We start from the raw sequence: 27775 nt of genomic DNA on the forward strand, positions 1-27775 counted from the left end.
AACTTTTAACCATATTTTATTCATGAGTAAGACTTCCCTTCACAACGTGTCATAGAAAATTGCACAACTTAAGAGCGGTCGGACTTTCTCTAATGAAATAAGTCACTGGCAGGAATCTCCACCAACAGTAAAAATCCTAAACCACAGAAGGATGAGAGTCTTTATGTGGTTGCAAAACGTAAAATAGCTTCCAATTCCAGACTATAGATATTGAACAAACTATTTTTAACAATGTAGATCTTTTTTTTTTATAGGAGAGGTATTTTAAAAATGGCAGCAATAATTTGTACAATATCAATGTATCCATTGTAGAACCCGTAAAAGTCATTAAGGCAAATTTTTCCCTGTGGATGGTCAGCTTTCTAAAAGTGTACTAAAAACAAAAAACAAGAAGATAAATCAAAACATCTTAAACTGAGGGGATAAATTGCCTTCATTGATCTAATTTGAAGGTTTTGACATAAATAATTGCTATGAATCAGATATTTTGGAAATAAAATCCCTATTTCTCATCTAAAACACATTGACCTGTGTGTCCTGGGAAAAAGGGCTCATGTTTCTTTTTTCTGGGTTTTGACAGTTTACATCCGCCATTGTTTGTGACTTCTAGCCAACAGTGCTGATGGTCTCTGTAGTATTTAACAGGCCTCCTCCTGCCATCCCCCACTGTGAAAGACTGCTGTGGTGGCCTCAAGGCTCTAACATAAAGCAGATGTGAAAGAAGAGAATCCCTAAAAACAAATGGTCGAGGTGCTCAGCTCACCAGTTCCACGTCCAATCGATGTGCTCAGGCTGTGGGCATTCGTCTGAAAACAGGAAGAGCTGAAAGAGGAAAACATTAAAATATTGTGTGTACGTACTTTTTTAAAAAGACATGCGTGCACGGGATGACTCAGATGTTGGATTTTACACTTTGCAAAAAAAAACCCAAACATGTCTTACAAATCGTAAGATGCTGTGTGAGGTTGACTATGGTGTTTGACAATCTTCTGATGAAGATGACGTGTATGAAGCTGATATGTTTCCTCATGCAGTAAAAGATTAATGTATAATCCTCTCTGGCTACTGACCAGTTTTATCTATTGTTCACAATCATAAATTTTGATCCAGAACTTTGATGTGGATTGTTGCAAAATCTTTATTGCTTTTATGTAAGGTGGACCCAGACATTTATTAAAGCCTAGTTTAATCTTCCTGTTTCCTTCTTTATATCTCTAACGCTGTTACTGCTCTGATGTAATTCTGACTTTCAGTTTGGATGGCAACTGGAGTAGGCGTGTAATCATAAACTGCTTAACTAAATCATAGCAATCAAAGGTCAACAGGTGAAAAGATCAGCTTGAGTTGTTGAAACTCCCTGTAATTTCCTGATAAGATGTTTATTTTATTTTCATTTTATTGCGCTTCATTTTCCCAAGAAAATTACAAGCTTCCTTCTTTAAGGTTAAGGAGATTGATGAAATGAAACGTTGTTCTTTTTATGACTTGAAAAGAATAAAAAACTCTGTAATTGAGTCAATTCAATAATACCTTGGAAATAAATAGAGGGGTGTTTAAAACAAAATAGATAATATCCAGCGCATTTTTCTGAATTTGAAGACTAAGTAAAGTCATTTCTTTCACTTTAAACATTATCGGCCCTTGTTATATAAGAACCTTTGATCTTTGGGGTGGATCTTGTTGGATAACAGCGTTCTAATTAAAATTGCCTTAAGCCAGAAGATAATTCATTTTTTGGCTCTTGTTGCTAGTCCTTGCTCACGCACATCTACATCACAACTGGACACTTGTCAGCTTGCCTGGACTTTAGCAAGCACTTACCAGGGCCTGACCCGAGCCCCTGGGTTTTGAAATATTTATTTAAAATTTATTTAACACCATATATTGCAAATATGGCATTGGATACATTTCCAAAGACATCATAACTGCTGCTGAGTAGGACCCGAATGAGGACAATGTGCAGGCAGGATTATTAACTACCAAACCATAGTTCATACATAGTAGTAAACTACAAATATATAAAAGCCAAAGATCAAGCCAAAAACTGAAACTGATGCAAAGAATAATAACACGTCCTGGACAAAAAGATCAGACAAATGAGACTGAAATGTGAAGCTAAATCCTTTGGAGTCTAATAAACAACAGGCTGCAGCCTGGGGGTGAAGCCGTGAGATGAAGAACTGCCGGATACAACAAGGTGACACAGGAAATCAACTAAAAACGGTATGACTAAAAACAAAAGTGATTAGAGATGCAAGACCAAAAATGACAAAAGACTCAAAATGAACAGGAAGTAAAAAGAGCTTAGCACACACTGACAAATTAACATAGGAACTGTAAAAAGTAGTAATTAGGAGCAAAACGGTGAACAACATTTGAAATTCCCATAATAAGAATATTGCTTATTTTTTACCTTTTATTTGGTGTTTTTTCACATGCTTAGCAACAATTTGAAAGAAGTAGTAGTGCTTATTATCTAGCCTAAGGTTCCACCTTAAATACCTCAGAGAAAAAAATGTAAGTGAATTCTCCATGTTTCCTTCTTTGTTTTGGTTGTATTTCAGTGAGTGTGCCACATCACCACATACAGACCTGATGTTTTGGTTAATTTTCTAAAAGAAAAATAAAATAAGGCTTTTTGTAATGACCACATTTTTAGAAAGGACAAATTAAACGAATGTTTAGCCCAGGTTCTCACATCGTCATGATTCTACCCCTACACTTTTATCAAATACTGATTTTTTTTCTTCAAGAATAGTCACGCAGCTTTAGAAAATTTTCAAAGAATTTAAAAAATATTTAAAATGTTCTACATTTTTATCTTTTTAGGATAAAAAGATAAAAATATTGGCATGAATGTCTTAATATTTTAGTTGCCTTCGAGATTTGAGTTGCCTTTTCTGCATGGGTGGGGCAAAGGGGGTAATTCAGGACAAATACTAACAAATTTTTGTGTTTAAACACAACAAACCGAAACTGTGGACTCCTCTTGTCCCGCTTCATGGCTACATATGGGGTGACGCAGTTTGGAAAAAAGTCAAGGAGAAGACGTGTGACTTGGCCAGACAGTTTGCATTCCTGCTCCATCGACATGAACTGCAAACGGACGTGATGTGGTTGGGGAAAGCACACGAACTACAGTTTTTCACTGTTCTGAGACTGTCTTGAACATTTATATGTGTCAGTGGTAATTACACATGCATTCACTATTTCTTAATAACAAAATGAATTTCTGAATTTCTCAAAAACAAAAATATATTCACAATTCAGTCAATAATAGTTTCTCATTTAGCTGATCTAAATGCACTTAAACATGTCAAGCTCACCTGGGTTCTTTCATTATTAAGTTGAATGTTTCCTTGGCATCAGATTAAAGAGCAGGCTGGACCTTTGCACCACAGGAGACATAGAGCCTTCAGCGGTAATCAGAGTGATATAAGCTTCAGTAAACGAGTGATGCAGTCAAAGGGTCATTTACAGTAACTCCTGCCTTTTTAAAGCTTTTACCCTCTTACTGGATTGTCAGTAGTACTACTACAATATACGTGAGATCTTGTGTCAGTTTTCATCAGATAAACATAAAAATACAGGGAAATGCCTCATATATATGGGAGACAGGGTTAACTGAATATTTTACTTCATCATTTTATTTTTAAACAATACAATCTGAAGTTTACAAATTAACTTTACAATCAATCAAAAATTAATAATAATAATTAATATTATTAATAATTAATAATGAGTATCATCTCAGATCTGGACCCTGTGCTCAATACATCTCGCTCTCTGGGAGCTGACAGCACGTTTAAAAGTTCTGGACAGGAGGCTTTGGAGTACGTCTGTGACCGTTCGGGTCACAGACTGCAGCAACTCATCTGCTGGTCCAGAAGGAGCATGCACTTCTCCCAAGCTGTGGGACTTCTTCCAGTTTTTACCTGAAGGTTGAAGTATTTTGTTGGTAAATGATTTTTGGATAAATGATGTTTGTGTTTATTCTATATATGTGAGAAGGGCTTGCTGTTTGAGAACATCAGTGTGCAAACACGATCCTTTAACTATTGTTATTTAATACTAGACCGCATCAGGCAGGTGGCATTCACTAAACATTTTTTCTCCTACTTCCTGATAATCAGGTGGTTCCCCAGCTCAGTATTATTAATAAGAAATACAGCATTTTGTTAATAAGCTACTGGTTGCAGTTATTGTTGCTCTTAGCCAAACAAAACCTATTGCTGCACACTACCACCCATCTCAGAGTGTGTGCATTTCCTCATGCTGTCCTTTCTCTTGTATCTGTATGTGGGTCACACACACTCAAGCCCCAGCACTTTTTTCCCTCTTGTTTTGTCTGTTTTCACAAAAAGGTCGGTGGTTCCCCATCATCCTGGCTCAGTTCTTTGTTGAATCTCCTCAACAAAGAACGGGATATGGATTCTCCATATTCTTTGCCTATAGAGAATTATTTCCCTTCTTTCCTTGTAACCTTCTAACCTTGTAGGGTTAGTGCCCTTTGAACTTTATGCAGTGATCCCTTCATTATCACAAGTCCAAAAACCCCAGTGAGTGGGCAGCTAACTAAAGATTTCTGTTTTTAAGATGATTGGAAGAGCTAAAGTACCCAGAGGGTAAAAAAATGAAAGACACTGATCAGAATTTGAACCCAGAACAAATTTATAACTGGATCACAATGCAACACCGAATGGTTTTTATTCTTAATTTGATTCTGCATCAAAATAATAATAAAAAAAAATCTTTATTGAAAAAATTAAAGACAACAATCTCATAAGGTCTAATGAGACCGTTATTAACCAAAGATAAAAGGAAAGAAGTAGAATAAAATGACCAATTATTTTTATTAAAGTTTGAATGGTGAACATAGCAAGACCCTTCAACCACATAATAACTTTAATTCAATTACAATAGAGACAGCACATATTAGTTAAAAAGTACATGTAAGCGTCTCAAACTTCAGGCTTTGGCTAATTTCTATTGGCTATCCCTTGCCAGATTGATGACCCTCCCAAAGAAACAAAAACAAAATATAACACATTACTCTTATTTAACTGTACAAAAGGTAAATTGCATTATGTCTGGCAATAGAGGTATACCAGACGATGCATACCTTCTGTATACCAAAAGCCATAGAGGCCATAATATACAAAAGATAATGTTATCAGAAATTAATTATCTATGGTGAACTACTATCATTAACATTATTGTAATTTTACCATTTCTTACTCTTTTGGAAGTGAGAGAGTGAAATCTGATCAACTTGTTTATGTCAAAATAGCATTTTCTGATCCAATGATACTCCTTATAGTCTCTTGTCTAATGTAATTATAATCAAATCTTCCAAATTTCTATTCCAACAGCAAAACCAACTATTTTGGTCTAAGAAAAAACCTAGTGGTTTCGTTTTGTTGTTGTTGTTATTTGGTGGGTCTTATTCCATTCATTGCTGTGGAATTTAAAAGAAATACAAAATTCTTCAAGTCCAACCAATAATTATGTGTTAATGCAAAATGAGTAAAACATGAGTGGGAGTACAATGGTTGGTTTTATGTTTGCTTAATTAAAGGGACCAATTATGTCAACTAATTATCTTGTTAAAGATGTTGGCACCCAGCATGAAATATAGAAAATATGCAGTTCCCGGATAACAGCTGCTGGCTCCCTGAAAGAAATATGCCATCTAAATGATCCACCACAACTTCCTTGTTGTTCTTAAAAAGTACTCATACAGTTCTTCAGACGAGTAAAAACTTAGAAAAGAAAATGAAGATGAACAACAGTTGACTCATAGGAACACAAAATAAGTTGAAGTTTCTTAAGAAGTTACCCACCCTTTCTGCCTGTTTGCTATAACTGTGACTAATATTTCTCTGTGATTTTATTTTTGCAGGCAGGTAAAGAAAGGTTGGTCAGTCACTGTAAAGTGAGTCATTTACAAACAAATGAGCACATAGTCAATTTATCTGTTAATTCTGCAGAAAATAAATAAGAAACACTACTATGATTCATGGAAACAAATAGATTTGTCCTTAGTTGTCTCCTTATTTATTTCCAATAATTTTCTCTATAAGATTGTGGTGTTTTTTTTGTTTTATCTCTGTTGCACTTGATTCATTACGAACAAATGAAAACAATAACCAGAGTTGTTGACTTTATACAAAGCAAAGAGTGAGATGAGAGTAAAGGTGGGTCTTAAAAAACATAAAACAATAACATATGCTACCAAAATATGTCCTCCTACTTCCATTTTGCTCCAATAAGTAAATAATTTTGTGTCAATTTAAATAAAACACTGCATTTCTGTGTAATTCTCTTTGGGATGGAAAACTTTAATGAATGGATCTAGTCATAAAAATGGTTAAATCTCATTCTGAAATTTTTAGTATTATTATTTTCTGCAAATTACTAGTTATTTTTAAAGATTTCACGTCTGTTTACCATCGGTTACTGCTGTCATTGAATATGACAGAGTACAATTTCAGTTTAAAACAAACTCTTGAGTGGCTTCTTGTTGATATATTTTTTATTAACTAGACATGTATGACTATTCTCTGAACAGTAGACTATGAATAGGAAACAGAAGACTGCTTGAAATTGTTAATTGTCAGAGCAGCTATGAGACAGGCACACAAATTTAGAGAACCATTTGACGGTTTTTGTTTGTTTTTATTTTTGTTTTTTTTTAAATGACAGCCTGGTTTAGATCTTTACCAGTTCAAGCTGTATCACTGAAAAGCGATTAGCAACACAATTTCAGATTTATACAGCAAATATTTATGCTTGCTCCTCCATGGGCTGCCACCTTATCGTGGTGGAGGGGTTTGAGTGCCCCAATGATCCTAGGAGCTATGCTGTCTGGGGCTTCATGCCCCTGGTAGGGTCACCCAAGGCAGACAGGTCCTAGGTGAGGGACCAGACAAAGAGCAGCCCGAAGACCCCAATGATGAAGGAAAACTTTGGACTTGGTGTTCCCTCGCCCGGACGCGGGTCACCGGGGCCCCACTCTGGAGCCAGGCCTGGAGGGGGGGGCACGATGGCGAGCGTCTGGTGGCCGGGCTTTTACCCATGGAGCCCGGCCGGGCTCAGCCCGAAGAGGAAACATGGGCCCCCCCTCCCATGGGCCCACCACCTGTGGGAGGGGCCAAAGGGGTCGGGTGCAGTGTGGAATGGGTGGCAGCAGAGGGAGAGGACCCTGGCGGTCCGATCCTCGGTTGCAGAAACTGGCTCTTGGGACGTGGAATGTCACCTCTCTGGTGGGGAAGGAGCCGGAGCTAGTGCGTGAGGTCGAGAGGTTCCGGCTAGAAATAGTCGGTCTCACCTCGACGCACGGCTCTGGTTCTGGAACCAGTCTCCTTGAGAGGGGCTGGACATACTTCCACTCTGGAGTTGCCCAAGGTGAGAGGCGTCGGGCAGGAGTGGGCATACTTGTTGCTCCCCATCTCGGCGCCTGTACGTTGGGGTTTACCCCGGTGAACGAGAGGGTAGCCTCCCTCCGCCTACGGGTGGGGGGATGGGTTCTGACTGTCGTTTGTGCTTACGGGCCGAACGACAGTTCAGATTACCCACCCTTTTTGGAGTCCTTAGAGGGGGTACTGGAGAGTGCTCCTCCTGGGGACTCCCTTGTTCTGCTGGGGGACTTCAACGCTCACGTGGGCAATGACAGTGAGACCTGGAGGGGCGTGATTGGGAGGAACGGCCCGCCCGACCTGAACTCGAGCGGTGTTCTGTTGCTGGACTTCTGTGCTCGCCATGGATTGTCCATAACGAACACCATGTTCAAGCATAAGGGTGTCCATATGTGCATTTGGCACCAGGACACCCTAGGTTCGATGATCGACTTTGTCATCGTTTCATCGGATCTGCGGCCGTATGTCTTGGACACTCGGGTGAAGAGAGGTGCGGAGCTGTCCACTGACCACTACCTGGTGGTGAGTTGGCTCCGGTGGTGGGGGCGAAAGCCGGTCAGACCTGGCAGGCCCAAACGTGTTGTGAGGGTCTGCTGGGAACGTCTGGCGGAATCCCCTGTGAGACGGAGCTTTAACTCCCATCTCCGGCAAAACTTCGAACACGTCCCGGGGGAGGTGGGGGACATGGAGTCTGAGTGGACCGTGTTCCGTGCCTCCATTGTCGAGGCGGCCGATCGGAGCTGTGGCCGCAAGGTTGTCGGTGCCTGTCGCGGCGGAAACCCTCAAACCCGCTGGTGGACACCTTCGGTGAGGGATGCCGTCAGGCTGAAGAAGGAGTCCTATCGGGCCTTTTTGGCCTGTGGGACTCCGGAAGCAGCTGATGGGTACCGGCGGGCGAAGCGGCATGCGGCTCGGGCTGTTGCTGAGGCAAAAACTCGGGCGTGGGAGGAGTTTGGAGAGGCCATGGAGAAAGACTTCCGTACGGCTTCGAGGCGATTCTGGTCCACCATCCGGCGTCTCAGGGGGGGGAAGCGGTGCAGCACCAACACTGTTTATAGTGGGGATGGTGTGCTGCTGACCTCTACTCGGGACGTTGTGGGCCGGTGGGCAGAGTACTTCGAAGACCTCCTCAATCGAACCAACATGCCTTCCACTGAGGAAGCGGAGCCTGGGGACTCTGGGTTGGGCTCTCCAATCTCTGGGGGCGAGGTCGCCGAGGTGGTTAAAAAGCTCCTCGGTGGCAAGGCCCCGGGAGTGGATGAGATCCGCCCGGAGTTCCTTAAGGCTCTGGATGTTGTAGGGTTGTGTTGGTTGACGCGACTCTGCAATGTCGCATGGACATCGGGGGCAGTTCCCCTGGATTGGCAGACTGGGGTGGTGGTCCCCCTGTTCAAAAAGGGGGACCGGAGGGTGTGCTCCAATTATAGAGGGGTCACACTCTTAAGCCTCCCTGGCAAGGTCTATCCAGGGGTCCTGGAGAGGAGGGTCCGTCGGATAGTCGAACCTCGGATTCAGGAAGAGCAGTGTGGTTTTCGTCCTGGTCGTGGAACATTGGACCAGCTCTACACCCTCGGCAGGGTCCTGGAGGGTGCATGGGAGTTCGCCCAACCAGTCTACATGTGTTTTGTGGACTTGGAGAAGGCGTTCGACCGTGTCCCTCGGGGAGCCCTGTGGGGGGTTCTCCGGGAGTATGGGGTACCGGGCCCTTTGATACGGGCTGTCAGGTCCCTGTATGACCGGTGTCAGAGTCTGGTCCGCATTGCCGGCAGTAAGTCGGGCTCGTTTCCGGTGAGAGTTGGACTCCGCCAGGGCTGCCCTTTGTCACCGATTCTGTTCATCACTTTCATGGACAGAATTTCTAGGCGCAGCCAAGGTGTTGAGGGGATCCGATTTGGTGGCCTTAGGATCTCATCTCTGCTTTTCGCAGACGATGTGGTCCTTTTGGCTTCATCAGATCGTGATCTGCAGCTCTCGCTGGAGCGGTTCGCAGCCGAGTGTGAAGCGGCCGGGATGGGGATCAGTGCCTCCAAATCCGAGGCCATGGTCTTGAGCCGGAAAAGGGTAGAGTGCCTTCTCCGGGTCAGGGGGGGTGTCCTGCCCCAAGTGGAGGAGTTTAAGTATCTCGGGATCTTGTTCACGAATGGGGGAAGAAGGGAGCGGGAGATCGACAGGCGGATTGGCGCAGCGTCTGCTGTCAAGCGGGCGCTGTACCGGTCCGTCGTGGTGAAGAGAGAGCTGAGCCAAAAAGCGAAGCTCTCGATTTACCGGTCGATCTACGTTCCCACCCTCATCTATGGTCATGAGCTTTGGGTCATGACCGAAAGAACGAGATCGCGGATACTAGCGGCCGAAATGGGTTTTCTCCGTAGGGTGGCTGGGCTCTCCCTTAGAGATAGGGTGAAAAGCTCAGTCATCCGGGAGGGACTCAGAGTAGAGCCGCTGCTCCTTCACATCGAGAGGAGCCAGTTGAGGTGGCTCGGGCATCTGGTCAGGATGCCTCCTGGACGCCTCCCTGGTGAGGTGTTCCGGGCACGTCCCACCGGGAGGAGGCCCCGGGGAAGACCCAGGACATGCTGGAGGGACTATGTCTCTCGGCTGGCCTGGGAACGCCTCGGGATTCCCCCGGAGGAGCTAGAAGAAGTGGCTGGGGAGAGGGAAGTCTGGGCCTCCCTTCTGAAGCTGCTACCCCCGCGACCCGACCTCGGATAAGCGGAAGAAGATGGATGGATGGATGGATGGATGGATGGATGGATGGATGGATGGATGGATGGATATTTATGCTTGTTTTGGTGCTGGACGGTGGTGCAGTGGTTGGCAGCTACAAGGTCCTGCCTGAGGTCTTTCTGCATGAAATTTGCATTTTCTCCTCATGCAAAAGGTTTTCTCCTACAGTACAACGGCTTTTATGTTAATTGATTACTCTTAGTTGTATTGGTTGTTTGTCCTGTGATGGCCTAGCAACATGTCCTGCCTCAAGTTCATGAAACCTAAGAAGCTTTTTCAAAAAAAGTGAAACTACTAATTTTCTCCACACCTACTCAGCAAAAGCTGATGTGTATTGGAAAAACCTAAGTTAAAAAAAAATACACATTGTTAAACTTTAACAAATAGTAATAGCCTACTTACAGAACAGCAAGATCCAGGAAGTAAGTAAAAGAAAAGACGAAATGGAAGTTGAGGAATTCTCCACACCCTCCAATCAAGCTTGGGCGACAAAAACAGGAATCAAAAACCGGTCATACCCATATCTAATAAATACCTACAATTGTATTGAGAACACGAGATTGAGGTTAACTGCAGGGAGGGAAACAGGAAAGTTAACAGCGGTTAATCATCACGTACAGGTGAAGTGAACACCTGACAGATAGACGCAGGATGGCCTGAAAGGACATGGGATAAGAGACGTCAGAGGAGGCGGGGCAGCTGCCCTGTGCAGGAAACTGCATTTAAATAGAAAAGCCCAGGGGGAGTGTGCACTACATCCGAGACTTCACCGCGGAGAAACAGAAGCATCATTTTAGCTGGAAAACTAAAAATCGGTTTCAGAAAGAGTCGACCGGTGAAGAGGAAACTTGAATCATGTGTGGTAAGTCTTCTTCTTAATACCCGTGAATTATCATTCTTGTTTCTGAATAATAAAAAAAAAAGCTATTGCGCGCATTTTGTGAAGAAAGCAACACACGATATGCTGATAAACTTCTACTGTTGTTCTGATTTGGATGTAATTCTAAGGATTAAAACTTGAGTTTAAATGTCTGTGATTTCCGACATTTTCGCTGTGGATCTTGAAGCGTGAAGGACTTTTACGCACAGCTGCTACGTGTCAGTGTCGTCGTTTGACTGTATACTCAAGAGCAAGGAAGCTGCAGATGACTGATCCTGTATAGAGATGACTTAGAAGCCCGATGTTAACTTTTCTCCATTGATTGGCAAATACCTATAGGCTACATAGTGCGCGCTGCGCCTCTGTCTGCTGTTACAACAAAACCATTTTTTACAACTGAAAGTAAATCTTTAACCGTTCCCCAGCCTCGCCTCGTTTATGTGAAGAAGAAGGCAGGATCAGCGATGTTTAACCTCACCCTGCCTCTGCCTGTCTGCTCCAACACTGCGCGCAGTATGCGTCCTGTCAATGGGTTAGCTGTGTACTCACAAAACGTTTTTAACAGACCCCCCACGCACACAATTTTGGAGGAAAATACACACGCCTATTCACAGTTTGTGTAGTGCCTTACCTCCAACACCAGCAAGAAAAATGTGTGTAAAGATTGAACGGGACAAGTGGTCATATACTTGATGATAGAAGGTAGAAATCTAGAAAAAAGGCCTGTTTGTATGACTTTATTGCATTATTTATAGTCACTGTGTCCAAAATGTCATTAAGCAAAATTATAGTGCCAAGCCTGAGTTTGAATAAAAGAGGAGCACTGTGCTCTGCAACCAAGACTTGAGTTATATTTCTGGTTCTCTTTTTTATTGAAAGGGATTTTTGCTTACCTGAACTACCAAGTGCCACGCACCCGAAAGGAGATATTTGAGACGCTGGTGAAGGGTCTGCTGAGGCTGGAGTACAGAGGGTACGATTCAGCAGGTGAGACAGTTGCACAGTATTTGCACTCACACAGAAACACGCACACAGAATAAATAATACGTAAAGCTTTAAGGAAAACAGCTTTGGAAATACTTACTCAAATTCAATCATTAAAGAGATGGTTTGGATTCTTTGAAGCATGGTTCTGTGAAGATGTTATGGGAAGATGCCCCATTAAACTAGGATTGTAAAAATATAAATAAATCCCTATAGTGGTGGAAGGCTAATAGACCATAAGGCATGAGTGTTCCAGCTGATTTTAGCTATTTAAAACAACTCACAAACAGAAAATGTTCATATCTACCGGATGGAACTCCGTATTAGCAGACCTTGAACATCTAAACCTCACATTATAAACATAATAAGTTTGGGGAGATGAACAGCTACTTTCCTAAAGAGATTATCAGCTTGATCAATCCACCAGGCTAATTTTCCAATACCTGGAAAAGCAGAGGAATGTTTGATCTTTGATGACGTTGCACAAGTGACAGAATGTTGCACACTTCAAAAATGTACTCCATTCTTGGATCACTGACAAGTTGCAGCTTATAAGGTTGATTGTCACAGGAGCCAGCCTCATCCAATGTCACTTTGATGAATAAAACACAAATCCTTTAGCAGAGAAATTCTGCATTGTATCACATTGATATGGGCATTCTCAGATTAAATTGCTTAAAATAGTTTAAATCACCTGAAACCTTCTGAATAGCTCTTGGCCTTCCGCTTTTCTCTAAACTTAAGACATCATTGAGGGAAACTATTAATGATAATAACTTCATAGAAGCTAACTACAGGTTCATAAAATTGGAAAAAAGTCACGGTCTTCCAACATAGGACGCTACAGGAAGCAGACTGTTGCTGCAAGGATTTGATTATAAACACCCCCATCAGTTTAGAAATGTTATAGGAAAACAGACCTCACAACTGATATTGTGTAAAAACTGGTTTATCAGGTTGAGTCTATTAAAATAACTGATTTCAACATTGCCCAAAAATCGGCAAATCTTTTTATCTAGGTTTTAAGGGTTAAAGCATTTGTACTTCAGTTATTACTCATTTAGTTTTGTTTGGAAGATTAAATGTTTCAGATCTTTTATAGTTTGAGAGAGAATTTTTAAAGGTACAATCATTCTGGAGTTAGGTTATATGGTTAAAATTACAATTGAATAAAAAGTGTAATTGACAGATGGTTGTTTTTTTTTTACCTGAATGCTTAATAAGCTCCAAAAAGACACACCCATATTTACTGCACCTTGTGTTTGTCCATCCTATTTGAACAGGATGAGCTGCTTTAGCTTAGACACACTTGCAGATAGACAGACTCCTCATTTGGACATTAACTAGCAAAAGATACTTTAACTGTATTTACTTCACATCCACAAGCCAAATCTGACTGCGTCTCGAGCCTTATCACACTGTTTACATATTTTCTGCCCGCCATGAGTAAGACATGTCTGGGGAATGTGGTTTTGTAAAAACCAGTTGGAGTTGTCATTCATCACAGGAGCAATAATTGCACGGGAACATTCATAACTCACATTCCAGTGACCTGAGTTTGACATTTTCTGGTTTTCCGTCCGCAGGTGTTGCCGTAGACGGCCCCACCAAGACAACCACTGACCTCAACAACAACAACAGTATCTGCTTAATCAAGAAAAAGGGCAAGGTCAAGGCTCTGGAGGAGGAGATCTACCGTGAGTTCTCATATGATTGATTTCATTTCTTGAAGTTCCATAAAACCCTTTAATGATATGTCATTTTTAGTAATAAATAACACAAACCAACTTGCTGAATTTGATAGACATCCAGCATTATTCTCTCATGTTATTCTTTGCTGTTCAGAAAAAGACCGGGACATCAATGAGACTCTGCACACACACTTTGGCCTGGCTCACACTCGCTGGGCTACGCACGGAGAGCCGAGTGCTGTCAACAGTCACCCCCAGCGATCCGACAAAAACAATGGTAATAAGTCCTTTCCTGACCTGATCATCAATCATATGAAAGGACTGAATTTCTCTTCCACCTTCCTTAGTAGTGACTTCTCGCTTGACTTGTTTAAATTGTGTCAATATGAATCTTATAAAACTGCTTTTAAAATTATCCTATTTGAAAGAACACAGTGCAGTAAAAGACACACCCATCTGTCTTATTGGTTTTTTAAGGTGTGTTGGTTATGTCCCTTAGCTTTTCCTCATAAGTCTGAAATGAAACAAAATGATTCCACTCTAAAATCACATTAATTTTGCAAACAGATTGTAATCCTGTAAGCTATCCTTCTAGATCTTTGCGATGTAGTAATACTTTGTTAGCACATTCCAAATTGTTGCTTTGTGCAAGTGCTAAAGCCAAATTATTCTATAAATAGCCAGCCAGACTTGCTTTACCACACACCAAGCTTGCATTTCCGAGAAGGTGTGGCAGCTTTCCATTGAACTCTAGTTTTTGTGTTTTGAATTCCTTAAACAAAAAAACATGAAAAGCCTTGAAAAAGAACTTATGTCTGGTTTCGTTTTTTAGAGTTTGTCGTCATCCACAACGGCATTATAACCAACTACAAAGAGCTGAAGAAGTACCTGGTGAGTTGCCATAAATTTCTTTCTGAAGAAACAGGTTAGTGCGATAATTAAACCTGCCCTCCACTACAAAGTTTATATTATTACTGGAGGCCTTATGGTTACAAAGGAAAACTTTCATGATGATTTCTTGAATGAAATCTGAAGACCAAAATTATATGATTTGTATCACATTGTTTTAAAAAACAAAGTCAAGGAGCTTTTAGCGTTGAAGAAGTAACAAAGTTGTAACTATGATGAATAAAAAAACTACAAATTGGAAAAAAAAGTAGAACTATTAACTATACAAACTGCTTAATCTTGTTTTTTGAGTTATATAGCAAAACGTTTTGCACATAATTGTGAAGTGGAAAAGAAATTTCACATTCTTCTAAATATTTAAGTGTGATGTGTATAAATATTCTCCCATTTTCTTTCTAAAAAATAACCCAATGCAAGAAAATGGGCTTCGAAGATCACCTAAGTAAAGCCCACCTATATCTAATTTGACCTTTGTAGCTTTACAGCTGTTCTGTAAAGGTCTGAAAAGCTTGTCAGAGAACATTAGTTAACAAAGTTGTAGAGAAGTTTAAAGCAGAGTTAGGTTATAAAACGAAATTTAAAGCTTTAAACACCTAATGGAGCATTGTGGTACTCTGGAGAACTTACAGAGTACTACAATTGGCAGAATCATTTGGCAGAATCTGTTGTTCAGACAAATTAGTCAAAACCAAAGGCAACAGGAAATCCCATTTTCAGTTTGAGGCCACAGCAAACACATGGAAGAAAGTGTTCTGGTCAGATGAGACCGAAATGTAACTTTCTGTCCTACCTGCAAAACACAACATGTGGTGGAAAACATCCACCACATGTACATTTACGTACACTAAAAAAAGATTAAGACATGGTGAAAAAAGTTCATGAGGTTAAAAATGGCAGCAAAATCTTACATGTTGGTAGCATATTTTGTCAAAAACTTATTTCATAGAAGACTCCGGACTGATTAATACAGTGTTGTTTAATTATCAGGGGGAAAAAATCTGTTAAATCCTTACATTCCCTGAGGCCATTTTCATGTGTTAAACCATTTTCTTTCCTTCCCTCAGATCACCAAAGGATACGAGTTTGAGTCAGAGACAGATACAGAGGTGATCCCAAAACTGATCAAATACCTGTATGACAATCGAGAAAACAACAGCATCACGTTCTCCACACTGGTGGAGAGAGTCATCCAGCAACTGGTGAGCTTCTCACACAGTAAAACCACAATCTAACTTCACACCACCATGTACAGTAGGTTATGTCCTGCTCTTCTGGTGAAACTCAACTCTTTTTAGTTATTAATGCAAGAACCTTCCACTCCTCAGCTGAAAGTGAAGGAAACTTGCTCTGTTTCGTAAAGTTCTTTCTTAAGTGACATATTTATATGAGCAAAAACACTTCTAATACTGAGTGAAACAAAACGTTGTGAAAAAATGTCTCCATGGAAGCAGTCCCAACAGAGTCACATGTGACATCATTAGTCATAGAATCAGATGGGTTTTTTTTTTAGATGAAGCATACTGTTTTACGTTTTCCATTGTGTGAGTAATGTTCTAAAGCTTCATTCAGTCTGCAGTGAGGCTTAACTAAAACGTGCATTTTTGGACTGGAAGTAATGGAAACCAGATAGTCCAACCTTACACTAGTGACACCCTCCTTTTGCTTCCTGTTGCATTCACTCATACCCCCTTTCCTCCCCACCACTGTCCCACACTCAGCCAGCTCTGTTTCCAGTAAGCACCGTGAGCAGCTGTGTGGCCAGCACTTTCGAAACATAGCTGATGTTATACAATACAGCTCCTATTGCTTTTAGACTTTCCCTCCAGTACCTAAATACTCCCAGGCCTCCCCAAGTCACCCCCCGCATCTTTTAAACCCCACAGAGTGAGGAAAAAAATAAGATTTTGTATATTTTAAAGGTGTTTGAGGCAAGACAAATTTGTTTGTCCATTCATGCACAAGGAAATTTTAGTCATTTAGTCAAAAGCTTCACAAAAGCACTTGGCTTGTCCTTAATGGAACACATACAAATTGACAATTTCTGCATGTCACAGAAATACATTATTGTTTATAATTAGCTTAAAGATGTTTAAGCATGTAGCAGTACTCACGGAGCGAGGATTACAACTTAGATAATAACTACATGTTGTCCAAAAACAGAACCTTGAGGATTTCTACTTCTTTTTGCACTCCAGTTCATATTTAGCAAATGTCTTAAAATAAAAAGGTTTCACTTTTTTCTGATTTATCTGACAGTGACACCTGCTTCTCTTCCCTTCTTTTAACATGCAGCTGCAAGATGTGTTTATTTTAGGATGTTCGTTCAGTTAACACAACGTCTCTGTCTCTGTGTGTTTTAGGAAGGAGCCTTCTCTCTCGTGTTCAAAAGCCGTCATTACCCTGGAGAGGCTGTGTCCACCAGGTTAGTCAGAACTCACTGACTTGTTCACAGGCAACGCTGAGATTAGGCTTCACATATCATCCATCCAGCCAGATGAGTCGTTGCTGTTATTAACACAATGAAGCAATATCTGGACTGATTAGGAGACAAAGCCCGCGCTTATTAATTATGGCATTACTCTGGAATCCTTTTTGCTTCCAGTACTGGGCAGCTGTGGTCATGTGAGTAGCTCCTTGTCCAGTGGAGTGAGTTGGTATGTTCTGCATATTAAGATCTGAGGTTCAATTCAGACTGCTGTTCCCTCCTGGGCCTCTTCCGAAGCTTTGAGGGCAACGCCCCCCTTTCTGACTCATTTACAGAAAGACTACAGAGTTTCCTGTTTCAGCTCTGGGAAACTCTGAAGGGGCAAAAATCACCAGGTTAATTACTTCTTATCAACTTTTTTTTTTTTTTTTGCGTTATACCATTCCCAGGTCAATGAGCGGTCACAGATCAGGAGGAAAGAGTTACGGGAGCAGGGCTGGTAAATTGAGATGGCTTGGGTGTAACTTGTGCTTTATGCAAACAGTTCACCTAGCAAAACTTGCTGGCTCACTTGCTGATTAAACCAACGGCTTGGTTTTCCTGTTTATCAACATGAGCTTGAAGGAAACATTCAAACCAATTATTTTAGCTTGCAAAGCCTATGGCTACACACATGATCTTCATGTTTTAAATGTTCATCATAGTTGATGAAGGTGGAGTGAAGGCCCTATTATCTGATGTTACGGCCTTTACCCTTCTTGTGGTATCACAGATCAGCCACCCAGCAGGAAAACTGCTGTCTTAATTTCTACTTTTGCTTCTTTGACCTATTTTCACTGTTAGTCATCCATTTAAAGTGTTTGCACATATTTATTTTTCTAACCCACTGAGACATTTCTAATTAATAAGGAAATGATGTGTGGAGACGATGACAACTTAGTGTATAGTTTTCAACCTAGAACATATTTGGAAACTGACCACGTGTCTGTTTGCATGTCTCCTTTGTCAAATCCCACACCCTCTAGAACAATTAAAGAGCATGCATTAGTGAGGCCCAGGAGAAAACTGATGCAGAAAGAAAAGACTGATCTGTACAATAGAAAAACAAAAAGTAAGGAGAGGCTGCTGTTTCTTGACAGGTGGTGTCAAACTTGCATTAAAGGGATAGTTGAGGATTTTTGAGGTGAGGCTCTGTTTAAAGGTTATGATCCATTAATATCATACTTGCAGAAGATAACTCTCTTTATTTCTGTTTTTATGAAAGTAAAGTGCTAGCGATAAAATATATTCAAACTAATAGTTGAGTAAACCTTTACATCCTAAAATGATGCAGACACACCTTTAATATCTGCAAAACTTTAGTTAATAAATGTATTAGATTTGGTACAATTGATATGATAAGAAAGTAAACAAACAGAATTGAAGATAGGGGGACAAACTTTATTTTAACTTACAATGACACAACATGATCAGGTATCAGGCTATAAAGGAGAGCATGTTATTGTATCTGACATGGCTTTGTGTTTAAAAAACCTAACCATTGTCCCTCTCCCGTTCCTTCTTTCCGACTCCATCTCTTCCGCCTTGCCTGCTTTGTTCTCATCTCGGCAGGAGAGGAAGTCCGCTGCTCATCGGTGTGCGAAGTGAGCACGAGCTGCCAACCGAGCAAATCCCTGTGCAGTACAACAGTGGTAAGCTCTGTTCCTTTTGTCCTGCTGTCATCCACTTTTACCACATCTTAAATTCACTGCCTCAGCAGCAGCACATCACCTGATCACAGTTGTTCAAATGGGTTGTATTTAGAAATATCCTCCAGATCTTTTTTTTCCATCAGTTGCACAACTTATGAAAAGTTGCTGATTTAAAAAAAAAATCTAAGAGTGGAGAACAGACTCTCTTATTTTTAACTGTATTTTCTATAGGATCAGTCTTCATTTTTTTGTCTTATATTTTGTTATTTAGATTTTGTATATGATGTAACCCTTCTTTCGAAAACATTTTATAAGTTATAACCACAAAGAGCCTTTTTGTGGTTGAGCAACAAAATAAAATGTCTATAGCTACAAAACCTTCTTAACTAATACAAAATATTAATAGATTTAAAGTTATACACCATTTTAAAATTAGTTTTTATTGTGAAATTAAAATAAATTCATTTTCTTTATTAGATTAAATAAGAAAAGGGTACATTCTTTAAATTAATCCTTTCCTTAGATAGACCATAAAAATGAAAGCTACACAAAAGTAATTAGAATAAGAAACAAACTGAAAGGGAGCAAGTTCTTAAACCAGCATCTATATTATCATTGATTATACAAAGTAATGTTATTCAGTGATTGCAGTTTTGTTTGCATTGTGTTTTTATAATTCTGCAAAAAAAAAAAAGGCTGAATACAAGAACATACATTAGTTAAATGTAAGGAATACAAAGAATAAACAAGTATTGTACTCAGGTTTCTGGGGTACTGTTCTCTCAATGCTAAGCATAATATACAGATTAACAATAGATTTAGCAAATTCAAGCAGAAATAAACAGCAAATATTTGTCATTTGTCTTTTAGCTGCTCATATGAAGAATCTGGGAATATAATAGTCAGTCATTAATATATTTTATGTGTCTGGGCCTGAAGCTTTCTTGCTAATTCTTTCAGGTTGGAGAGATAGTTCTCTCAAGAAAGATCAATACATCCCTGTCCATAAGAAACTAAATTAACACACTTTCTCATTAAATGCATACTGTATAGAAATTAAGTAAAACAATCTTTACACAGAGTTTTGATTGGAACTAAAACACCAAATATGAAACCAGCACCAGTGGACTTCACACACAAAAAATATGTCCTTATGTTTCTGGATAAAGGTCTCTTTTCCTGTGGGTTAAAGTTTCAACTTGCTTTTCTGAACTTTGTCTGCTGCTGCCAACAGAAACAAGCCCACAATGTCTGCCAAAAGACATTGTGTTGGAGTAACATGAGATGTTTTTGGTCAATGATAATTATTACGCAATCACTTTTTTCGGAGGACTTTCCTTGAAAGATGTTTTTATTTAAAGAGTTACTGTTGAACACCTCTGCAGGTTTTGCTAGAGTAAACCGTAAAGAAAGTTTTTCTTTTCTGTACTTCATTCATTACTTTGCTTAAGAATGGGACACTGTGATCCCTCTCTGTATGATAACCCTAAGTGCCACATTTAAACAAACTCTTTAACAAACATGTCTTCCTTGATCTAAATGTTTTTTATTCAAAACTGAAAAGTAACAAAATTGCTTTAGGTGTTATTAAATGTAACATATTGAAATATTAAATGTAGTACTTCTATTTTGGTTATTTTGATTAACTAACCTAAGTAAAAAATATAGAACAAACACTAGAGAAACTATTGAATAATTTTAAGCAAACATGATTATTTTGCAGAACGTTACACCTTCTTGGTGTTCTGCTCTATTTGTTCTAGAGAAGGACAAGTACTGAGATAATATTAGCTAATTTACTGGCCTGTCTGCTACAGGTTGCCAGCTGCTGTTTGTATGTCCCTATCTCTAGTTTTAAAACAGTTTTACCGTTCATAAGAAGTCCGGTCAGCATTCCTTTAGTTTCCCCATTATCACTGTTAGTCTTGTAAGCGTAGGCAATGTGTGGGAGCTTTTAATCTGTCACCTGACTGGCAGTGTCCTGCAACAGGTTGGGGACGGCCAATGCTGCTCTATTCTTTACGCTACGCAACCAGAGAAAAACTCCACCTAATCAGATGTTTCCTTTAGCAACTGTAACTTTAAAATCTTTATTACACCTTGAAAACTTTATAATTGGCACATGCCTACTTCAAACTCAGTTATGCTCTGTAAATGTGAGCAGTGTAAACAACTGCATACTTCATCTGTTTGCTTTATTGCTCTTGTGCTTATAATTTATTCTTCACTATCTTATCAGCAGAACATGCGGTTATTAATGATCTATATAAGAGAAGTGCAAAGTCCAAAGCAGCACAATTATTTTGTTTAAATGACGCAGAAAATTCTGGCCAGGTGTTTTGTAAGTGTAATGGAAGATAATAGTTGTTGAATTGTTTTAAAATTGATTAATTAATAAATTGATTAATTGAAGAAGGAAAGTATGAGTAAAGACTGCACAATAGAAGAAAGAGCTTTTCGTGAGAGACAGACATTTTTCTGTGGGACACAGTGAGACTTTAGTTAATGGGATCATTAGTAAGGAATCTGTTACGGTGACATAGTTAAACTCAGTATAATTTTTGTTTCTGTCACCTGCTTCCTTAAGCTGAAAGGGCAGATGAGTTTAAATCTTAGACTGAAGATCTATAGAGCTAACCAAACCATCTCTGCTCTTCAACTATTTTTCTAAGTATGAAACCTCTTGCTCACTCGCTTAAAATTCACCAGTTTTCTAAAGGTTGCTTTTAATTTAAAAATATACAGTAATATACAAAGTAGTTCTGAATATATCATAGAAAGTAATAGTTTGTTGTACTTAAATGTATCAGTGTCAGTTTTTGAGCAGATGAAGCAGTCATCTTGTCTTGGAAAGCTGCTACATGTTTTATCTACAGTCTCGTGATTCTGTGCTGTTTCATCTAAAAGGACATCCTAGGATATTTTCTTTTTTGTAAATGTACAATGACAGTGAAACTGGAAACTTAGTCAAAGATTTCTTACTTCCTAAAGATCTGATTTAACCCACTAACTCTTGAATTAAACCTCTGTAGGTCACATAAAGGAAGACGTTCATGAGAAGAACAGCCATAATCGCACGGACTCGCCCAACGCCATCAACTCAAACGAAGATGGCAGGGCTGTGGAGTACTACTTTGCCTCTGATGCTAGGTGGGGAAGAATTTGTCTTGTGAATCAAGCATGGAGCTATGTTATTCAGCTTTTCACAGCCATTATGCCTTCTCATCTGTCCCCACATCTGCCTAGTGCACATTTCTATTGCTTGCTGCAGCATTCATTTGCTTCCTTCCTGTGTTTCTGCGTCCACAGTGCCATCATCGAGCACACTAACAAGGTGTTGTACATGGAGGATGATGACATTGCAGTTGTGAAAGGAGGTGAACTTTCCATCCACAGGATTAACCGGCAGGCCGGTGACGATCCAGTGAGAGCAATTCAGACGCTGCAGATGGAGCTGCAGCAGATCATGAAAGGTTGGAAAACTGTTTCTACCATGTCAAATTGCCTTTGTTTTAATTTAATTGACAGGAACTCCACTAGAAGAGAGTAACACTTAGATAAATGCTTATATGGGGCTGCCTGCACTATGATATTGGGTCAGATCAATGTAATAGACTGATACTTGCTCGCCCTCTGCTGGCTGAATAGGGGGAAACACTATGCCTATAGTAATTTTTCAGTTAATGTTGTCTGCACATTATTGCCAAATGTTTTGAAATAGTAGGCTTTACACTCATAACTTTTGAGAATATCCCAAAAAGGATATTGCTTTGTGGACAGAAAACACCCTCCCAAAACTATTTCCCACAGTTGCATGATTCTCCAATCCAAAGAACCAACCTCCAACACTAGTGTGCCAACACTTTGCATTACACCTGGTTATGCCAGGTTTGGATGCAGGAGCTCAGCTATGCTAACCTATTCTGCGCTCGTTATTCTTGAGCTAGTCTGAAGCCGTCGTAATGTTTGCAGCCAGCTGTAGACAGACGATGCCTCAACTTGCCCCATATTCACTCTGATCTTACAGGGCTTACCACTGGCAGTTGAGTTGCTGCTGTTCCTAATCTACTTTGTTATGACAACACTAACCGGTGACCAAGAAATGTTAATTGCGGAGGAAATTACATGAATGCACGGCACCATGCTGGAGTTTAATGAGCTCTTGAGAGGGATGCACTCTATCACAAATGTTTGCAGAAGCATGACGAGTTGCTTCAATTTAAAGATTGGAGTGGTGTCTCAATACCTTTAGCAATAAAGTGTCTATCTTTTCTTCTTTTTTTTAAGGAGAAAAATTTCATTGTCATTGTGTATCGTTCTTATGTCTTCTTAATCTCTGCAGGAAACTTTGAAGCTTTTATGCAGAAGGAGATCTTTGAGCAGCCGGAATCAGTAGTTAACACCATGAGAGGCCGGATTTGTTTTGACACTAATACAGGTGATCACATGGGTTTTTTTAAAAGTCCTGTTTTTAATCATGTCATACTTTCTTAGCAGAAATCCTATTTAGAATCATTAGGAATTTGGTAGATTATTTCTTTAAAACTTCCAGTGTTTCAAATATGAAACAGCTGTCGAGATAAACTGTTCCAATAAATTAAACTGTCTTTTCCTTTATTTCCCAAGTGATTCTTGGAGGCTTGAAGGACCACCTGAAGGAGATCAAACGCTGCAGGCGGCTTATCGTGATAGGCTGTGGCACTAGTTTCCACGCTGCAGTTGCTGTAAGTACAGCTAGTCAATTGTCATATATGCCTTTAGAAGATCTCATGACATTTCATGGTCAAAATTCAAAAATACCCATGACAGTGCTAATAAAGCGCCTGTTTTTCTTTTTTTTCTGCTCAGACCAGACAGATCCTGGAGGAACTGACAGAACTGCCCGTCATGGTGGAGCTGGCCAGCGACTTCTTGGACCGCAACACCCCAGTCTTCAGAGACGACGTTTGCTTCTTCATCAGTCAGTCAGGTAAAATAACCTCCATCAGAGCTTGTGTTTTTTTTGTTGTTTTTTTTTTTCACTTTTCTTTCTGTCACTAAAGCCTAGATCCTAAAAATATCTTAAAATAACTTCTCACCTCTCATGTGAAACAACTTCATGCCAAGTTCTGCTTTAAGCTTGACCTTAGTGTTCTATAATTATACATTATAATGTTTCACTCTCTCCGCCCCTTCAGGGGAGACAGCGGACACCCTGATGGCCCTGCGATATTGCAAGGATCGAGGGGCTCTTACTGTGGGTATCACCAACACTGTGGGGAGCTCCATCTGCAGAGAGACTGACTGTGGGGTCCACATCAATGCAGGACCGGAAATAGGAGTGGCCAGTACTAAGGTACACTCCCCTCAGCATAATCAGTCTGTAATTAACCACATTTCAAATCACTACATTATTTTGAAGGTTTTCTTCTATTTGAATCAGAGCGTACATACGCTCATCATGGACTTTTCATTACATATTTGAACTAATCTTATTCCTGGATGAAGTAACATACAAACAAACTCCAGAAATTTTTCTGAAAACTAAGTAGGAGCACATTTAATTTATTGTTGATTGTATCTAATCACACAGTCATTATGCACACTGTCCAAACTATTTACATTACATTCACACATATTCATCAATATTTGCCCACATGTCACTTTAACAAGTTGCAGAGAAACTACATGGCTTTTCTAGCCACTGACGAGGTCCTGGCATAATTCTCACCAAATATTTGGCAAGCTTTCTTATCAGAATTGGTGGAGTTCATTTGAACTGATTACTTTCCTGGATTTTAAGCATACTGCATAAATATTTAACAGACCAAAGGTCAAGACTATTCTGGAAAATAACACTAGTGTCCTTTGTCCATTCCAAACTAGTTTCTCTGTGTTTTTGCCCTCCACCTTTTTCCAAGTTTCCAATATTGCATCCAAGTTCAGAAGAAATTAAGTTATCAGTCATAAACTGGCATTTAAGCTTAAGAGGAGCGTGTGTAAACTTCTCTCCAGCGCTACAGATTATGAGACTGAAAGAATATCAATTTGGAATCTTCCTTTCAGCAAAAGTCATACTTAGGAAGCACAGCTCAGCACTAAAATAAACATTTTCCTTTCAGAGAAAAAGCTCTATTTCCACATATGTATAGATTTTTTTTAACATGAATAGCCATCAACAAATCAAATGATTTTCATTTATACACAAACCAACTGTTTTAATTAATTGCTAAGTAAGAAAAGAGTAGGTCAAGGAATATGAACACAGAGTTGTGCAATTTGATACTGTTTTTGCTTTTACTGAACCAGATAGTCTTTACTCAGGTGTTGAGTGTGTGCTTCCCTTTCAGGCCTACACCAGTCAGTTTGTGTCCCTCATCATGTTTGGCCTGATGATGAGTGAAGACAGACTCTCACTGCAGAAGAGAAGGCTGGAGATCATTCACGGCCTCAAGATGCTACCAGGTTAGTATTACCAATTGCAGGATCTAAAAACCAAAACAGAAATAACTCTTCAAATATGTTTAAGGATTCTAGATCATGTTAGAAAAATAGTGTGATGCAATAGTTGTGTGAAAAGGTAGATCTTTAATCCATAAGATATCAATGTGACCATGACTAACTTTTATACATTCTCACAGACCTGATAAAAAAGGTGTTGTCACTGGATGAGAAGATTAAGACCATAGCCAACGAGCTGTATCAGCAAAGGTCACTTTTGGTTATGGGACGAGGGTACAACTACGCCACTTGCCTTGAGGGGGCGCTGGTGAGTTAAGGATTTCGTAGTACTGTAGCCTCTGAATAACTAATTTCTCCCTGCTTTTACATAAATATTATACATGCTATAAATATGTGCACTTTTTATGCACCTTATATTAACAAATGTTAGAGTAGAGAAGTTACATTAATTAATTTATAATCACATATTTAACATAATCTCAATAAATTTTATTTTCCTTATTTTATTGTAGAAAATCAAGGAAATCACATACATGCACTCAGAGGGCATCCTGGCCGGAGAACTGAAGCACGGTCCTTTGGCACTCATCGACAAAGACATGCCAGTCATCATGGTTATCATGCGTGACGGCTGCTACACCAAGTGTCAGAATGCTTTGCAACAAGTCACTGCCAGATCGGTAAGCCCTGAATAGAATATATAAAAAAATAAATAAACACACACACATTTTGCTAGAGGAAGCCCTCAAGGTGGTAAAACGTAATCCTTACGCTGTGCAACGTCTTGATTTCTCTCTCCAACAGGGCCGACCCATTCTTCTGTGCTCTCAGGATGATTCAGAGCTGATGAAAAATGCATACAAGACCATTGAGCTGCCACAGACCGTGGATTGTCTGCAGGGCATCCTCAGTGTCATCCCCCTACAGCTGATGTCCTTCCACCTAGCTGTCCTGCGAGGATATGATGTAAGTAGCAGATTTTCTTACGCACAAGAACTTTTGACATGCATCAGACATTTTGTACCAGATTCAAATATTCCGACTCCTGTAGGTCAGTGCGATTTAATATAGCAAAACATAGAGGTGCAAAAATAAAACACACAGGACATCAGAATGGTAGCAGCATTATGCATAGGGATGTCAAAGTTCAGACCTAAATCTGGCTGTGAATTTATTCATTGTCTGTGAGGTGTGCCTCAGGAAGCTTCTTTTCCCAGATACTTTATTTTTTGGTGTGTGGCAACAAACTGGCTTTGCAACTCGTTATATAATGGCAGTGTTTCCTTCCAATGTAAAAGAGAAGGAGCTTTTTCTTAGTTGTTGCGTACATTTCTCTAGGTTAAGATTTATGTCTGAATTCATGGGAACTTGACTTTCTTGTACAACTCACCTTTTGTAATACAGTGTCCAAATTTGGTCATTTTACTGTACACCCGCAGTGATTGATCTTATGTAATTTTCTCAACTGCTCTCTCACACTCTCTTTTTCCAGGTTGACTGTCCCAGAAACTTGGCCAAGTCTGTGACTGTGGAATGATTACAGTCTACAAAGCTCAGCAGAGGAGACAGGTGGCCTTGGGTGATTTACGGAGCAATTGTGCAATCAAACATCGGGTGTGTGTGGAAGGGTTGGGGTGAAAAATGGGGACCATAGTGTGTTTGGATTATACTGTGAGTTAAAGAGAAAGCTGCAGAGCAAAGAAGGGTTTTAAAAGGCACTATAAAGAAAAAAGAAACAGAAAATCAGAAATGTGAAATCTGACCACAGCTTTATGGAACAATCCATAAAGCCTTCTCAACAATGCTGACAGCCAAAGAAACCTTCTGTGCCTCTTTATTGTTAGTTGAGCCAAAACCTGTCATATGAATAACCGTAAGGTACACTGAAGTGTTTACTATTGTGCAATATGGACCGCAAACTCAGATTTTGAATGTACATTATGACAAGGTCATTAATTCTCCCCCTATGTTGTACATCATTGTAAAATTCAAAAATTTTGTTATTATAGTGTCATTTTCTAAATTTCATTGTAAAATCATCAAATTACTGGGCCTGAAGAACCAGTGAATTATAATCTTATTTTTTTATATTATAATTATATTTTAATTTAAATATTTTGTTTTGAGGCCAGTTCTAAGGTGTTCATCCAGGTCTTTTTTTAAGGTTTCTTTACTTCTTTTTGCCATGGGGAATATGTAAAAGCACAAAAAGCACTGCAATGCTGCAGTAAAAAACGAATTATTACAAATCATTTTTATTACATTTGACAACTATTTTTATGGGTCCTATGGCAATGATATTCTGTATATAACAGAATTTTTTTATTTTGTTTTTATAGGGGCTAAGCAGATAACGTGATTGACATCTTTATGATTGTATTTGATATTGTATGTTTTATAATGTTAAATAAGCACTACCAATCAATAAATTAATGAATTATTACTTTCAGGCTGTTCAGTTGTTTTTTCTTTTCTTTTTCTTTCTTGTATTTCTTCATTGGACAATTCATTGTGTGTGTTTTTAATTGATTTAGTTTGAAACATTTTTGGTATTTTTGAGGCTTTTAACAGGCTAAATGTTAGCCTGATATGTTGATTCACAAAAAATAAAT

The 27775-nt window shown here is 39.6% G+C and overlaps 1 protein-coding gene across 1 annotated transcript; it reads left to right on the top strand.

Annotated features, from left to right (window-relative positions):
• The first annotated feature begins 10878 nt into the window (after positions 1 to 10878).
• LOC102236979 (glutamine--fructose-6-phosphate aminotransferase [isomerizing] 2-like) lies at positions 10879 to 27612 on the top strand. The gene is made up of 19 exons (XM_005795313.3): positions 10879 to 11004; positions 11902 to 12009; positions 13593 to 13703; positions 13852 to 13974; positions 14530 to 14588; positions 15671 to 15805; positions 16967 to 17028; positions 18643 to 18722; positions 21755 to 21872; positions 22032 to 22195; positions 23065 to 23160; positions 23349 to 23446; positions 23571 to 23691; positions 23900 to 24057; positions 25052 to 25166; positions 25343 to 25470; positions 25676 to 25843; positions 25968 to 26129; positions 26656 to 27612. Exons 1-19 carry the CDS (start codon positions 10998 to 11000, stop codon positions 26698 to 26700), a joined length of 2058 nt encoding a protein of 685 aa, XP_005795370.1. The 5' UTR covers positions 10879 to 10997; the 3' UTR covers positions 26701 to 27612.
• Positions 27613 to 27775: the final 163 nt, after the last annotated feature.

The sequence above is a fragment of the Xiphophorus maculatus genome, chromosome 23 (assembly GCF_002775205.1).
Source record: "Xiphophorus maculatus strain JP 163 A chromosome 23, X_maculatus-5.0-male, whole genome shotgun sequence".
In the NCBI taxonomy this organism is placed as follows: domain Eukaryota; kingdom Metazoa; phylum Chordata; class Actinopteri; order Cyprinodontiformes; family Poeciliidae; genus Xiphophorus; species Xiphophorus maculatus.